The 16,481-nt window shown below is 39.0% G+C and overlaps 2 protein-coding genes across 2 annotated transcripts; both read left to right on the forward strand.

Annotated features, from left to right (window-relative positions):
* Positions 1 to 2,094: 2,094 nt before the first annotated feature.
* Positions 2,095 to 6,031, forward strand: PCDHB3 (protocadherin beta 3). Its single transcript, XM_066272737.1, has one exon. The coding sequence runs from the start codon at positions 2,260 to 2,262 to the stop codon at positions 4,627 to 4,629; it is 2,370 nt and encodes a 789-aa protein (XP_066128834.1). The 5' UTR covers positions 2,095 to 2,259; the 3' UTR covers positions 4,630 to 6,031.
* A 6,457-nt stretch (positions 6,032 to 12,488) lies between these two features.
* On the forward strand, positions 12,489 to 15,145 carry LOC136333507 (protocadherin beta-4). The gene has a single exon (XM_066272738.1). The coding sequence runs from the start codon at positions 12,680 to 12,682 to the stop codon at positions 15,065 to 15,067; it is 2,388 nt and encodes a 795-aa protein (XP_066128835.1). The 5' UTR covers positions 12,489 to 12,679; the 3' UTR covers positions 15,068 to 15,145.
* Positions 15,146 to 16,481: the final 1,336 nt, after the last annotated feature.

Genomic DNA, 16,481 nt, shown 5'->3' on the forward strand with positions numbered 1-16,481 from the left:
AATACTCACAGAATAAACTTATGCTGGAATCAAGTGCTCTCTGATGCATAATAAATTTATATTATTACATATATACTGCTCACAAAAATTCTAGGATACTTCAAAGTGAATATGAAGCGATAAAAAGTATTTAATATTTTTATTAAACGAGCATCAGAAAAGCAACAGACAAGTCAAAGAAAGTTGTTCAATTATGCAAATTAGATGCAAAACCAACTTTTATTTCATTAGTAAAAATGCACTATACAAAAGCTAAAAGTACTGGAGTATCTGTATGCTCCCTGACCCCCTAATTTTTGTGAGCAGTGTAGGTTATTAATTCAAGTGATCACTGTTATTTAAGCACTATGTAGTTATTGGTCCCTAGTGTCTCTTTTCTTCAACACATTTTTCCATTTTTTTCTTCCTGCTTAGTTGGACTCTCCTCTTCTGCCCACAGCTTATAAAATACAAATGGGGAAATTGTTTTGTATTTTATAATTTAAATTTTCTTTTATTATTCTCTAAAGAATTCATCCAACTTTCTATCTTTCTTGCAGTTCAATTTTTGATTCATATATTAAAATATAATTTTAAATGTTTTTCAGCCTACCTTAAAATTTTTATATCATTTAGTGCTTGAGTTATACTATTAAAATTATAAGGTGATTTTAAAGGTCTTATTTTGATATTAGCTGTGGTGTAAAGCACTCTCTTGGCCTGTATGATCTTGGATAAGTCACATAATTTCTATCCCTTCCCTCATGATGATGACAGCTATTTTAACAGCTTGCAGTTATGATAAAATAAGATAATATAAAGCTATAGAAGTATATTGCTATTATTTTACATATTACTAATATTAACACTAACCTGAATAGATGAGCCTTTGTGTAATATTCCCAATAATTGTGAAGGGGTTAGATTGAATACATGATAATTTGTGTTGTTTCATTTCTTTGCCTAAAACCTTGCAGTGGCTTCCTTTTTATTCTTAGAATAAAATCCAAGCACCCATTATTTGACCCTAGTTTATCTCTCCAGCCTTCTCTTCCCACTTACCCTTCAGGCAGTAAGTTTGGGATATACAGATATTCCTTTGTTGTCTAGAACAGCTAAGCTTTACTGTCCCAGGGCCTCTGCATATCAGTTTTTCATATATGGAGTCTTCCCATTTTACGGTCTTAGCCGGGCAAACTTCTCATCCTTCACGTTCCAGATTAAATGGCACATCTTTGGGGAAACATTCTCAAATCCCCCCTTAAACTATGTCCCCCTAACCATACTTTCAAATGCACTCACTATTGTGAGTAAAGACCTATATAGCACTTTTCACACTGTTTGAACATCTGTTTAAAATCTGTTTACCACATTAGATGGAAAACTGTGTAAGTTATTTCTGTCTTGTTACCTCTATGTCCCCAGTTTCTATAAATCCAACAAGTATTTGTTTCCAAAGATCAGATAGTTACATTGATGAAACCAATAATTGCAAAATTACTGTGAAATAAGAAGAGAATAAAGCTCTGTATTCCTTGATTAAGTGTGAAAATGTGAAAGAAATGAGGCTTTTGTGGTTTCTGGATATACCCCCTGACAAGATCTATTATAATATTTTATCACTTTGCATGATTTTTCTATTAATAGTATTTTTTTCTGACTATAAAGACAACTCGTGCATATTTTACAAAATTTGGAAAATAAAACACAAATATGATAGTGAAGCATGTCATAATTTAGGACAAAATCTTTTCAAATTTATATATAATAATTACAAACGGGGGAAATGGTAGCCCTAGCAGGTGTCCACTTCCTCGAAATCTTATAAATGAGGACTCTGCCAGGGACAGTTAGGTCATTTAGATAAGAACACATTTAATTTTTCTAGATTATGTTTTTAAACTCAAATAACAAGAAACTCCTCCAGTAGCCTCAACTGGTCTTAGTAAGGGGAATAAGCAATTAAAAAGATCAAAACAACTAAAGCTCCCAGAGCGTCTCCAAGAATTTGAAACTGCGATCGAACACATGGTGGCGCTGTTGACTAAGAAGGAGAATTAAACCACAGGCACTGCGCGTACTCAGTGACGCATCAATCCGGTACAGTACACCAGGGGTTGTGAGCCTGGACGGATTTTTTTAAGCAAGGAAATCTAAGCCTTGGAAGGGATTATTCGCTAGACCTTCTTCAACGGTTGGGAGAAGAAGACTTTGAGTTTCCCAGTGCTGTCGGAGGCTCAACTTGGCAGTATTTCTTGGAGGAATATTGCAGAAAGTGAAATGGAGTCCAGAGGGGAGCGATTTCTTAGACAAAGGCAAGTCCTGTTTCTCTTTGTTTTTCTGGGTGGGTCTCTGTCTGGATCCGAATCGAGACGCTACTCTGTAGCTGAGGAGGAAGAGAGGGGCTTTTTAATAGCCAATTTAGCAAAGGATCTGGGGCTGAGTGTCGGGGAACTGGCTGTGAGGGGGGCCCAAGTTGTGTCTAAAGGGAACAAACAGCATTTTCAGCTCAACCATCAGACCGGTGACTTGCTACTACATGAGAAATTGGACCGGGAGGAGCTATGTGGCCTCACAGAGCCATGCATACTGCACTTTCAGATTTTACTGCAAAATCCTTTGCAGTTTATTCCAAATGAGCTTCAGGTCATAGACGTCAATGACCATTCTCCGGTATTCTCTGAAAATGAAATGCAGCTGAAAATCTTAGAAAACACGCCTCCAGGAACAATAATTCCATTGGGAAATGCTGAGGACTTGGATGTGGGAAGAAACAGTCTCCAAAACTACACGGTCACTCCTAATCCCCATTTCCACGTTCTCACAAACAGTCGTAGGGATGGAAGGAAGTACCCAGAACTAGTGCTGGACAAAGCGCTGGACTGTGAGGAGCAGCCTCAGTTGAGTTTAACGCTCACAGCGCTGGATGGCGGGTCTCCACCCAGGTCTGGGACGGCCCAGATCTACATACAGGTCCTAGACATAAACGACAATGCCCCAGAATTTACACAGTCGCTCTATGAGGTTCAAGTCCTAGAGAACAGCCCCCTTAATTCTGTTATTGTTACTGTCTCCGCTTCTGATTTAGATACGGGAAGTTTTGGGACAATATCTTATGCATTTTTTCATAGTTCTGAAGAAATTCGCAAAACTTTTCAACTAAATCCAATTACTGGAGATATCCAACTAGTCAAATATTTGAATTTTGAAGAAATTAACAGTTATGAAGTCGTTATAGAAGCCAAAGATGGAGGAGGCCTTTCAGGAAAATCAACAGTGATAGTTCAGGTAGTTGATGTCAATGACAACCCACCGGAACTAACCTTGTCGTCGGTTACCAGCCCTATCCCAGAAAACTCGCCAGAGACTGTGGTGGCTGTTTTCAGTGTTTCTGATCTAGATTCTGGAGACAATGGGAGAATGATGTGTTCCATTGAGAACAACCTTCCCTTCGTCCTAAAACCATCTGTAGAAAACTTTTACACGTTAGTGTCCGAAGGAGCTCTGGACAGAGAGAGACAGACCGAGTACAACATCACCATCACCGTCACCGACATGGGGATCCCTAGGCTGAAAACCCAGCACAACATAACCGTGCTGGTCTCCGATGTCAACGACAACGCCCCCGCCTTCACCCAAACCTCCTACACGCTCTTCATCCGCGAGAACAACAGCCCCGCCCTGCACATCGGCAGCGTCAGCGCCACTGACACAGACGCGGGCGCCAACGCCCAGGTCACCTACTCGCTGCTGCCGCCCCAGGACCCCAGCCTGCCCCTGGCCTCGCTGGTGTCCATCAACGCGGACAACGGACACCTGTTCGCCCTGAGGGCGCTGGATTTCGAGGCGCTGCAGGCGTTCGAGTTCCTCGTGGGCGCCACAGACCGCGGGGCCCCGGCGCTGAGCAGCCAGGCGCTGGTGCGCGTGCAGGTGCTGGACGCCAACGACAACGCGCCCTTCGTGCTGTACCCGCCGCAGAACGGCTCGGCGCCCTGCACCGAGCTGGTGCCCCGGGCGGCCGAGCCCGGCTACCTGGTGAGCAAGGTGGTGGCGGTGGACGGCGACTCGGGCCAGAACGCCTGGCTGTCGTACCAGCTGCTCAAGGCCACGGAGCCCGGGCTGTTCGGCGTGTGGGCGCACAACGGCGAGGTGCGCACGGCCCGGCTGCTGAGCGAGAGCGACGCGGCCAAGCACCGGCTGCTGCTGCTGGTCAAGGACAACGGCGAGCCGCCGCGCTCGGCCAGCGTCACGCTGCACGTGCTGCTGGTGGACGGCTTCTCGCAGCCCTACCTGCCGCTGCCCGAAGCGGCGGCCGGCGCGGCCCAGGCCGACCCGCTCACCGTCTACCTGGTCATCGCGTTGGCGTCGGTGTCGTCGCTCTTCCTGTTCTCGGTGCTGGCGTTCGTCGCGGTGCGGCTGTGCAGGCGGAGCAGGGCCGCCTGGGTGGGTGGCTGCTCTGTGCCCGAGGGCCACCTTCCGGGCCACCTGGTGGACGTCAGTGGCACGGGGACCCTGTCCCAGAGCTACCAGTATGAGGTGTGTCTCATGGGAGGCTCAGGGACCAGTGAGTTCAAGTTCCTCAAACCGATTCTCCCCAGTGGTCTGATTCAAGACACTAAGAGTAATGCAGAACTCCAATTCCAGGAGTAGTTTAGGTTTATTTCATTAACAAAAGAGTCAAAAAGTCTTTATTTGGTTACAAAATTTTTTAAAACCAGGAATCTTTAGTTGATAATCGTTTTGTTTATATATTGATTTTAGTTTCTATCTAGTTCATCTTTGCATGTTTTCCTTTTTTTTTCTCTTTTCTGTCTTACCAATGCAATCTTAATGCTTTCTTTTCTTTTTCTAATAGGCAACTAAAAATAAATTCATTAACTTTTAGTGGTGATCTCAGATACGTGTATTTTAAGGAACTCATTTCAAATTCTACATCCAAAACACAGTCAGATAATGTTCTGTGTAATATTTCTAAAGCAGCTTTTCTGTGGCTAATGAAGTTGTAGGTAGATAAGAATGTGTTTTCTTTCAGATGTACCATTTTTAAGGCACAATATGTTTTTAGGGGTATAGTAATACATTTAATTCATTTTCTGTTTATATTTGCAATTAATATTTCAATATTGCATATGCTAATATGGCCAAAAGTGAGTAATATGTAGGCTAATAGGGCAAATTACTCTTAGATTTGCCTAAAGTGTATTCATAAGTTAGGACACATTAAACAGAAAGCATTTTGTTCAAGTGGTTCTGCTTTTCCATTTGGTATGAAAACATTGCTTAGCAAGGCATCTGATGGGATGACAGTTTGGTTTGTAAATTCTGAGATATAAATGTTACTAGCCAGAGGGCCCTTTTTTAAATTTGAAGAAAGTATATGTATATATGATCTCTACATGATTTATGGTAAAAGCAGTGTACCAATCTTTTCAAAAATTAATATCTACCTGGCATTTATGTGGTAACATCTAAGGGTTACCTTTTCTTCATTTCCTGTCTTACTTCCCTTCTTCAGATTTCAACCTGACATGATTTAGAATTAAATGTGATCCGGGGATAAACACTGTTTATACAGATCAGCATTCTGCCTCCTATTGTCTAGGTAAAAGGATGTGCAAGAATAGAAAGTTCTAAAAAGGAGAAATCAAAATCATTGTGAAAATCGAAATTAGCTACAACTAAGAATAAAATCTGGGAGCCACCAAAGCATCAAATTTCATGGCTATTTTGAGTAATAGAGAAAAACTTATTTTTAAGTAATAAAATATTGTCTCCAATTAGAGGAGTTAATTAGAAAAAAATAAATATTCTTCTCATAGGCATTTTCTCATCTAGAAGCATGAACTCCAGAAATTGAGTACTTGTTACAAGAAGAAAGGGAACTGAAATTTCTCATAACTTTTCAATATTCCCAAAAGAGAAAAAGGATTTAAGATTGACACATGGCTTTACACATTAAAGTGTAGTTATAAATGGTGTCATTTTATGTAACTGAGACTCGAATGTGTAAATGAATCACTTATTATCAGAATAAAGAGTATATTTCCTTTCATTCATTAAGTATTTTATAGAAATGTTTGAATCTGTCTCTTTCAATGAGATGTTTTCCTCCTTCTTGTCACACTTAGCTGAGTTTTCACGAAGAGAGGGAAAAGGCAAATAATTCTGATCAAGATTTCTCTTTACTTGACTGGGTCCCAGATAGTGTTGGAGCCAGGGAAGTATTCACTTGTGGAAAGTTAGAGGGTGGTTCTTTTTAGGCCAAATGGTATATCCCTCTCATTGGTTATTCTATTAAACTTTGGTTAGTCTTTATGCTATCAAAATTAAGTAAAATTTGCAAGATACCAAAGGATTTGAAAAACTTTAAAATAGCCAATTATAAGGCTATACTTTCAGAGATAACTTTTATAGTTTGTTAAAATGACCAATTATTTATTTTCAAAACATAATTTTAGATAGCATACACTTGCCTTTTATCCTCTCTGAAAACACACCAATTCATAAATAAACATTTTCTTGATATTCACTATCTAGTTTTTAACACTGAAAAGCAAAGAGAATAAAATGAATTTTAAACTTTTATATAGATTGTTAAGAGACTGAACTATATTTAGACATCACTCATTAAAACTAGTGAAGTAACTTATACTTTTAATACATCTTCCTTAATCCTTAAATATGGTTTCCTTGTAAATGAGGACTTTTATTTATTTTTTATTTTTTTAATCTTATTTTTATTCATTTTAATGCAGTGGCATTGATAAATCAGGGTACATATGTTCTGAGAAAACATCTCCAGATTATTTTGACCTTTGATTATGCTGCATACCCCTCACCCAAAGTCAAATTGTCTTCTGCCACCTTCTATCTGGTTTTCTTTGTGCCCTTACCCTCCCCCTGCCCCCTCCCTCTCCTTCCTCGCCCCCTCCCCACCCCTCCACCCCACTCCCTGTTACCATCACATTCTTGTCTATGTCTCTGAGTCTCATTTTTATGTCCCATCTATGCATGGATTCATATAGTTCTTAGTTTTTTCTGATTTACTTATTTCACTCCATATAATGTTATCAATGTCCATCCATGTTATTGTAAATGATCCGATGTCATCATTTCTTATGGCTGAGTAGTATTCCATAGTATATATGTACCAAAGCTTTTTAATCCACTCATCCTCTGAGGGACACAATAGCGAAGATCTGGAAACAGCCCAAATGAGGACTTTTAAAAAGATACAAAAACAATTCTCCACTATTTTATTCTGGTAGTCTTTTGCTTCTTATATGTTTTAAAACTGAAAATATATAGTCATAATTCAAACTAATTTTTATGTTTAATACTCATAATCTTAAGCAATAGTTTGATTACTCATAAATTTTTTTGTTTTTTTTTTATTTTATTTATTCATTTTTAGAGAAGAGAGAGAGAGGGAGAGAGAGAAACAGAGAGAGAGAGAAGGGGGGAGGAGCTGGAAGCATCAACTCCCATATGTGCCTTGACCAGGCAAGCCCAGGGTTTCAAACCGGCAACCTCAGCATTTCCAGGTTGACGCTTTATCCACTGCACCACCACAGGTCAGGCCTCTCATAAAATTTTTAAGTTATTTTTCTTCTGTTCTTTTGGTATTTAAAACTTGATAAAAAATTATATCAGTCCAGTTCTCATTCTTTTATATGTAAATTTCTTTACTTTCTTTTAGATTTTTTTCTTTACTTTCGGTGTTCTGATACTTGCTAGGTCCTACCTTCAGATTTACCCAAAATACTGAACTCTTTTTTGTTTGAGTAACTATAATTTCCATGTGGCAGATTTTCACAATTTGATTTTTCCCTACAATCACTATTTCCTCTTTTTTTTTTTTTTTGTCTGAGGAAATTAAATATCTTTTACTTTTAAGTTCTCTACATATTGTTCTGAATCTCTACTTCTTATGTATTCATTCTTTTATTTGTTGAGTCTATTTTTCAGCTTTAGTCTTCCTTGTATGCTTGGTGATATTTTAATGAGAACTCATCTCATATTGGAGGATTCCCTCATACCTGGTATTGGCAGTCTTGTGGAAGGGAGAAAGAGGCCAAGGCTCTAGAAATTCAAGCTTTGACTAAGAAGTGTAGCTCAACTTTGCCACACACATAGGTAGAAGTTCTGGACAAAAACCTAATGATGTGTTTGTGCTGGGTCCTAGTCTGTCTTTGGTGGCACTACTCTGCATTTGCTCTATAAGGCAAAAATATCAGGGAATGTCACCCTCTGCTTGGTTGTCATGTGTCTGTTAAGGCTTTAGATGTGGGAGCTAATGGAGACAATTTTAACTTTTCAATTTTCAGAATAAATAAACAGAATCTAATCAGAAACAACCTATATTTGAGGAAAATTGAGTAGTAATTGAAGTGATACATGGGTATTACCTAGAGAAAAAAAATCAAGGTCTTGATTAATATCCATGACAGTGCTGCACAGGGTGCTCCTGATGACACACAGCTTGCTGGATGACAAAGAAAACCTTCTGCAAAACAATTCTATGTTGTGCACTGAGCTGGTGCTGGGTAGAAGTTGGATGGTGACTATAGTTCTGGATGGTGACTTGAGTTAGAACTCATGAATATTTTATCAATAATTCAAGGTCTCAAAATGAGTACTTGATGTTTAGCATGTGGGCCTACAACCTGGAAGCACATCTAGGTTCCTAAGTGACAGGTGCAGCTAGGCACAAGCTGGTGCTGTTATTAAGAACAACCAAAAAACACTTCATGCTACACCTAATCTAGGACCCATCCCAGCCCTTTCTACCATTCCTTGAACCACCCACAGAATCCTCTTGTTCACTGATTTGATTCAGCTGTTTAATGATGCTTAGACATAGAAGATGAACAAGGAATTTTCAGTGAACTGCTTCTCAAAGGCCATTTTCTGAGCATTTTGGGAATATCAACATCACTAAGATTTAGTTCCAGATCTATTATTGTGAGAGGTTTTTGACTGGAATATCAGAAACAAAAGGGTTCATATTTTTGAAGTCATTTTCTCCAACTAATATGGGCTATCCACAAGGAAAGACTTCGGTGAGAAATTCAACTTCTGGAACAATTTGGAGATTATCAAATATTACAATTGTATTCTCTTATTATCATTTGAGTGGATTTTTGCTTAAATTTTTTTTATCTCTGGGGAAATAAATTTTTTCATCCTGAATGTCTCATCCTATTTAACAAGATTTAATCAGCAATCAAAAAATTTTCCACAAACAAAAATTTTCCACAGACATCCAGGACTGGATGTCTTCACTGGTAAACTCTACCAAATGTACAAAGAATAACACCAGTTCTTCACAAGCTGGCTTTAAAAAAGGAGCAGAGACCACTTCCCAAAACTTTCTATGAGTCCAGTCTTTCCCTGATGCCCAAACTAGACAAAAGTAACACAAGAAAAAAAATGAAATGTCAATATCCTTTATGAATATAGATGCAAAAATCCTCAACAAAATACTATCAAACCAGCAACATAACATAGCCAAGTGGGATTTGTCCCAGAAATGCAAGATTTGTTAACATACAAAAGTCAATCAATGCAACACACCTTATTAATAGAGAAGAACAAACCATTTCAATAAATGCAGTTTTTTTTTTTACAAAATCCAACACCTTTTCACGTTAGAAACACTCAACAAACTAGAAATAATAGCATATGCACTCAACCTGATAAAGGTCATTTATAAAAATCCACAGCTAACATCATATTTAATGGTGAAATACTGAAACCTTTCCTCCTAAGAACAGGAGAAAACAAAGGTGTCTCCTCTCACTGCTTATATTTTACATTTTTCTGGAAAATTCTAGCCAGGGAAATTAGGCAAGAAAAAGAATAAAATTATTTATTTGGAAATGAAGAAGTTAAGGTATATTTGCAGGTGACATAATTGTGCATAAAGAAAATCCAAAGGAATCCACAAAAAAATATTACTAAAATTGATAAATGAGTTCAACAAAGTTGGAGGAGACAAGATCAATAAACAAAATAAATTAGTGTTTCTGTACACTAGCATTGGACAACCCCCAAATAAAGAAAACAATTTAATTTATGATTGCATCAAAAAGAATAAATACATAGAAACAAATTTAACAAAATAAGTGCAAATCTTGTACACTGAAGACTACAAAACATCACTGAAAGAAATTGGAACAAAAAATAGAAAGCGTTCACAGTTTGGAAGACTTAATATTGTTAAGATGGTACTTTCCAAATTAGTCTACATATTCCATGCAATCTCTATCAAAATACCACCTGGTTTATTTGGATCAAAAATTGGTAAGTTGACCCTAAACTTTATATGGAAATTCAAGGGATCCAGAGGAGTTAAAAGCATCTTGAAAAAGAACAACAAAGTTGGAGGACTCACACCTCTTGATTTTGAAGATATATGATAAGTTTGACATTATATATTTGAATATTTTGTCACATTAAAAATATAAATACTATGTTTTTATTTAGTATGTACTATAGAAAATTATATAAATTGTCAGGTTTCATCACAAATTTCTCAAGCCATTCTTCTTTACACCTTGTATACCATTTCAAAAGATCTATGCATAGATATTTTTCTCCAATATTTAAGACTAAAAAGAATTCACTATACATGTAATTCTTTAGAATTTTTAATCTAATTAATGACCTTAGCAAAACATCAGTTTTTCCTCCAATTTCTATGTTGTGTAAGTGCCTCTCTTTGCTGGTACGAGTTATTTATAAAGAGAGACAAGTTATTTTAAAAGTTCTTATATTGATTGAAAACTTGAATGCCAATATATTCCACCTGTGATATCTATGTGCTCAAGGGTAGGCTGAAGTTTGGATCTAAATGATCTAAAACATTGTCACCTCTCCAGTTTCACTTAGGTAAGACAATGGAATCTGGAGCCACACTGTAATAGTTTGAATCCTAGCTCTGCCGTTTCAAATGATGTCTGACTATGAGCGGGTAATTTAGACTCTGCCTCAATTTTCTCATCTGTAAAATGTGGCTAATAAGATGCCCACCTTATAGGGCTTTGGGAGGATAAAATCAATTAATATATGTAAAAAGCTTAAGATAATATATAATATAATAAAATGTTTAAAATATAGTGGCACATATTCTGAGCTCTTTAACTTGAATCTAACTAGAATTTGGTTACAATATTATGAACAATTTGCTCTTTGCTTTTCTCTGATTTTTTTTTATATCTAAAAAAATATTCTAATTTTTATTTATTTATCGGTATATATTTTTATTTTACATGTTGATATTACTAATGTTGATATAAATATGAAATAATTCTAAAGTGTGTTAATATTATCACTGTTTTATCTCTTATAGGAGGTAATTCATAAAACTAAAATCAAAGTAAATGTAATTGAATAATGCTAAGCATGTATTATACCCTTATGTCTCAGAATTTCATATTGTTTCAGACATATTTATGGCTGAATGTATGATCTGACAATAATCTTCTTATATATTTGAAACATAATCATTAGCTGAATGTATGATCTAACAATAATCTTCTTATATATTTGAAACAATCATTAGAGTTAATTAATTCAACTAATATTTATTGAATGATTACTATAATTAAGGCTTCTTTCAAATGATTTTTTCTAATAATTTTTATTAGAATCTAAGATTGTTGGCATGATTTAAGAATAATTCATTCAACATAAATTATAATTTATTAAGTAAATTAAATAATTAAGTTATAGCATATTTAAGGAGGGGTAATCCCATATGTGCCAAGATAAATGACATTCCATTCAATATACTAATCGAAGCCAATAAACTCATGAACCCTCAGTTAATTTACTGTATCAGGACAATTACAGTATCTATACACTATGCTGGAATTCATTTTATAAATAAGTCTCTTTATCATATGTGAGCAATCAAGGCCTGAGGCACCCTTTACTCACAGATTGAAATATTTTAAACCTGGGCTTCCTGTTTTTCTCCGAAAAGCAAGATGCCTCTTTTTTCAACTGTATCATTGGTATGCAAACTGGTGCAGAACGATAGTAACTTTTCTTTGAAAACTAGCCTCCTGAGACCATGTGGTACAGAACATTGTAACAAACCTTTGCACTATCATAAATTCCTCACATACTTGAAAACTAACAAATATAGTTATTATAAACTACAATGTTTTAAGTGTTTATCTCCCCTAGTTAGATTATGAAAAGGGCAAATGGAGTTCTTTGAAGTTCCACTGATTAGGGTGTGGGAAAACCAAGAAACCCTCTTGTTTTCAGCTCATAAAAGTATTTTGGCTTTTGAAATGTAATGTAATAACATTGAGTCATGCAATTTAATGGAATAACAACTCTGTAAAAGTTCTATACACTTCAAAAAAGGGATTAATGTTGGACACTTCCTAAATATGCTTTGGAGAATATTTTCTCAATCAAGACGCAGGGTGGCGCTGCAGGCTAAGATTGTGAATAAACCCTAAAAAGCTCGCGTATTCCTTTGTTCCAAGAAGGAATAAAAAACATACGGAAGAAGCTTTGCCAGAGGTACTGGCTTACCAACGAGTTTGGGGGAGCGTATACCAAACGAATTTAAGATTCAAAGCAATTTGTGAGGATTCCACCAAGCAAGAAATCGACATTGAATATTTCAAGTCTTTTTTTGGTTGCTGAAGAGATTGGATATAAGCATTCGGGCTCCAACATGGAGACGCTTGAGAGAATTCAACCAAACAGGCAAGTGATGGCCTTTATTTTGGCGGTATTCTTGTCTCAGGCTCACCCCGAGCCTATTCGTTATTCTGTGCTGGAAGAAACAGAGAGCGGCTCCTTTGTAGCCCATGTGAGCAAGGACCTGGGCCTGGGAATTGGGGAACTGGCCGCCCGGTCGGCCCGGGTGGTGTCTGACGATGACAAGCAGCGCTTGCTGCTGGATCGTCAGACTGGAAATTTGCTTTTGAAGGAGAAACTAGATCGGGAAGAGTTATGTGGCCCCACTGAATCGTGTGTATTGCACTTCCAAGTGTTGCTGGAAACTCCTGTGCAATTTTTTGAAGGAGAATTATCAATCCAAGACATAAATGACCACTCCCCAGTATTCCCAACTAGGGAAATGCTCTTGAAAATACCGGAAAACAGCCAGCCAGGGACAATTTTTCCTTTAAAGTTAGCTCAGGATTTGGATGTGGGAAGCAATGGGCTTCAAAAATACACTATGAGCCCCAATTCTCATTTTCATGTTCTTACTCGAAATCATAGTGAGGGTAAGAAATACCCAGATTTGGTGCAGGACAAAGCACTGGATCGAGAGGAGCAGCCCGAGTTCAGTTTAACTCTCATGGCGCTGGATGGCGGGTCTCCACCCAGGTCTGGCACCATCACCGTGCAAATCCTAGTAATGGATGTCAATGACAATGCTCCTGAGTTTGTGCACACTCCATATGAGGTGCAGGTCCCGGAAAACAGCCCTTTAGGCTCCCCAATTCTTACAGTCTTAGCTAGGGATATAGATGCTGGGAACTTTGGGAGAGTTTCCTATGGCTTGTTCCAGGCATCAGATGAAATTAAGCAAACGTTTTCAATAAATGAAGCCACAGGAGAAATTCTACTGATGGAGAAATTGGATTTTGAACAAATTAAATCTTACTACGTGGAAATTGAGGCTACAGATGGAGGAGGCCTTTCTGGAAAAGGCACTGTCGTCATAGAGGTGGTGGATGTGAACGACAATGTACCTGAACTGACCATCTCTTCACTCACCGGCTCCATTCCAGAAAATGTTCCTGAGGCTGTAGTCTCTATTTTCCGAATTCGAGATAGAGATTCTGGGGACAATGGAAAGATGATTTGCTCTATTCCAGATAATCTGCCGTTCGTTCTAAAACCGACTTTCAAGAATTTCTATACCCTGGTAACAGAGAGCCCGCTGGACAGAGAGAGACAGGCCGAGTACAACATCACCATCACCGTCACCGACATGGGGACCCCCAGACTGAAAACGCAGCACAACATAACCGTGCTGGTCTCCGATGTCAACGACAACGCCCCCGCCTTCACCCAAACCTCCTACACGCTCTTCATCCGCGAGAACAACAGCCCCGCCCTGCACATCGGCAGCGTCAGCGCCACTGACACAGACGCGGGCGCCAACGCCCAGGTCACCTACTCGCTGCTGCCGCCCCAGGACCCCAGCCTGCCCCTGGCCTCGCTGGTGTCCATCAACGCGGACAACGGACACCTGTTCGCCCTGAGGGCGCTGGATTTCGAGGCGCTGCAGGCGTTCGAGTTCCTCGTGGGCGCCACAGACCGCGGGGCCCCGGCGCTGAGCAGCCAGGCGCTGGTGCGCGTGCAGGTGCTGGACGCCAACGACAACGCGCCCTTCGTGCTGTACCCGCCGCAGAACGGCTCGGCGCCCTGCACCGAGCTGGTGCCCCGGGCGGCCGAGCCCGGCTACCTGGTGAGCAAGGTGGTGGCGGTGGACGGCGACTCGGGCCAGAACGCCTGGCTGTCGTACCAGCTGCTCAAGGCCACGGAGCCCGGGCTGTTCGGCGTGTGGGCGCACAACGGCGAGGTGCGCACGGCCCGGCTGCTGAGCGAGCGCGACGCGGCCAAGCACCGGCTGCTGCTGCTGGTCAAGGACAACGGCGAGCCGCCGCGCTCGGCCAGCGTCACGCTGCACGTGCTGCTGGTGGACGGCTTCTCGCAGCCCTACCTGCCGCTGCCCGAAGCGGCGGCCGACGCGGCCCAGGCCGACCCGCTCACCGTCTACCTGGTCATCGCGTTGGCGTCGGTGTCGTCGCTCTTCCTGTTCTCGGTGCTGGCGTTCGTCGCGGGGCGGCTGTGCAGGAGGAGCAGGGCCGCCTGGGTGGGTGGCTGCTCGGTGCCTGAGGGCCACCTACCGGGTCACCTGGTGGACGTCAGCGGCACGGGGACCCTGTCCCAGAGCTACCAGTATGAAGTGTGTCTGACGGGAGACCCTGGGACTGGTGAGTTCAAATTCCTGAAGCCTATCTTCCCCAACCTCTTGGTTCAGGATGCTGAGAGAGAAACTAAAAAGCCTCGCAATTGCCGGAGTAGCTTTGTATTCAGTTAAGTATTGTATTGGCTAAATGAGCTTCTCCTTAATTTTGGCAAAACAAATTGCCATTGCAATGCATTTCTTTGCAGAAATTTTATTATTCTCTAAATATGTATATCTCTATTTCAAATCAATGCATGTCCCCAATCATGCTAGATTTCTTCCTTTTATTATTAATTGGACTGAGCATTTGTAGTTACACTAAATATTGAGTATTTTCTCCATATTTACATTCTCTTGGTATTAATCTTTCCATGACTAAAAATTAGTCTAGTATAAAAAGAAATTTTGTTTTAATCAACTTTTTAATTAATCAATATCTTTTAAATGAAATATTTTAAAGCTTTTTTGTATTCTTGCATTTCTATATAGTATTTGTGGTTCTTATATGTTTATCTTTGTAAGACCGAAGTGTTTGAAATTTTTTATAGCTACCTAGCCCTTTCTTGTTGATGATTCTACCAGGCTATGCCCCCTGAATAATCGTGAGCATATAATTTAACATACCCATTTCTCCCAATTTGTACATAAACACACATTTTATTAAAACAATACACTAAAATTGTGACTTTCTCCCATTGTGAGCACCACATATGCTAGAGATTTTATTTGGTTGCTTCTTACCTCTCACATTGTAAGTGCTCCATAGTACTTACTAATGTTATAATTTTTAAAATTATTCTCATTTGTAAATAATAATTAGAGAAAATCTTATATAATTTTGTATCAATTTCACTAGAAAAAAACTTAGTCACTGCCTGGCAAAATATTGTGTAAAAGTGATCCTAGAACCTTAAATCCTAAATCCTTTCATAGGATTCAAAATGTGGAGGGTATCATATACTTCCTGTTCTTTCTTTTTTTTCCCTGTAAATAGAAGTTCCAGTGTAGTTTAATGTATGTTTCTCTTGTTTTTTTTTCCCCTGCAGCTTCTCTCCACCTTTCAAAAGAGTCAGATATTTTTTTTCCTGAGCTTCAGTTATTCTGTTAAATTGTGATTATCAGATGAGACCAGTTTTTCACTTTAATCTACTTTGTAGTCATGGACAGCCTTTGTCAACAAAACAGTGATTTGTCTTTGATGTCTAACTTATCTTCTGTGTTGGTTGTCAATGTAGCTTTCACATATTTGATGTAAATTTACTTTTTCAATTATGATGAATTTTCATTTGTAAGAAATAAGCTATTTTGTCCTTTGGGGCAATAAGACTAGAAATAGAAATGAAATTGATCATGTGATTTCCAACTAAATTTATATGAATATTATCATCAGACTACTTAGTTGAAATTTTGGCACAATATAAGCTTGCTTTATAATCTAAACAACTACTTAACATTTCAAGTGTTATCCTACTAGACTTTAATTGCTTGCACTTTTTCCTGAGTTACTTTTTTCCCTAAAAATTTAGTGAAATAAAAAAAGAAAGTG

Source organism: Saccopteryx bilineata, chromosome 4 (genome assembly GCF_036850765.1).
Source record: "Saccopteryx bilineata isolate mSacBil1 chromosome 4, mSacBil1_pri_phased_curated, whole genome shotgun sequence".
Taxonomy (NCBI): domain Eukaryota; kingdom Metazoa; phylum Chordata; class Mammalia; order Chiroptera; family Emballonuridae; genus Saccopteryx; species Saccopteryx bilineata.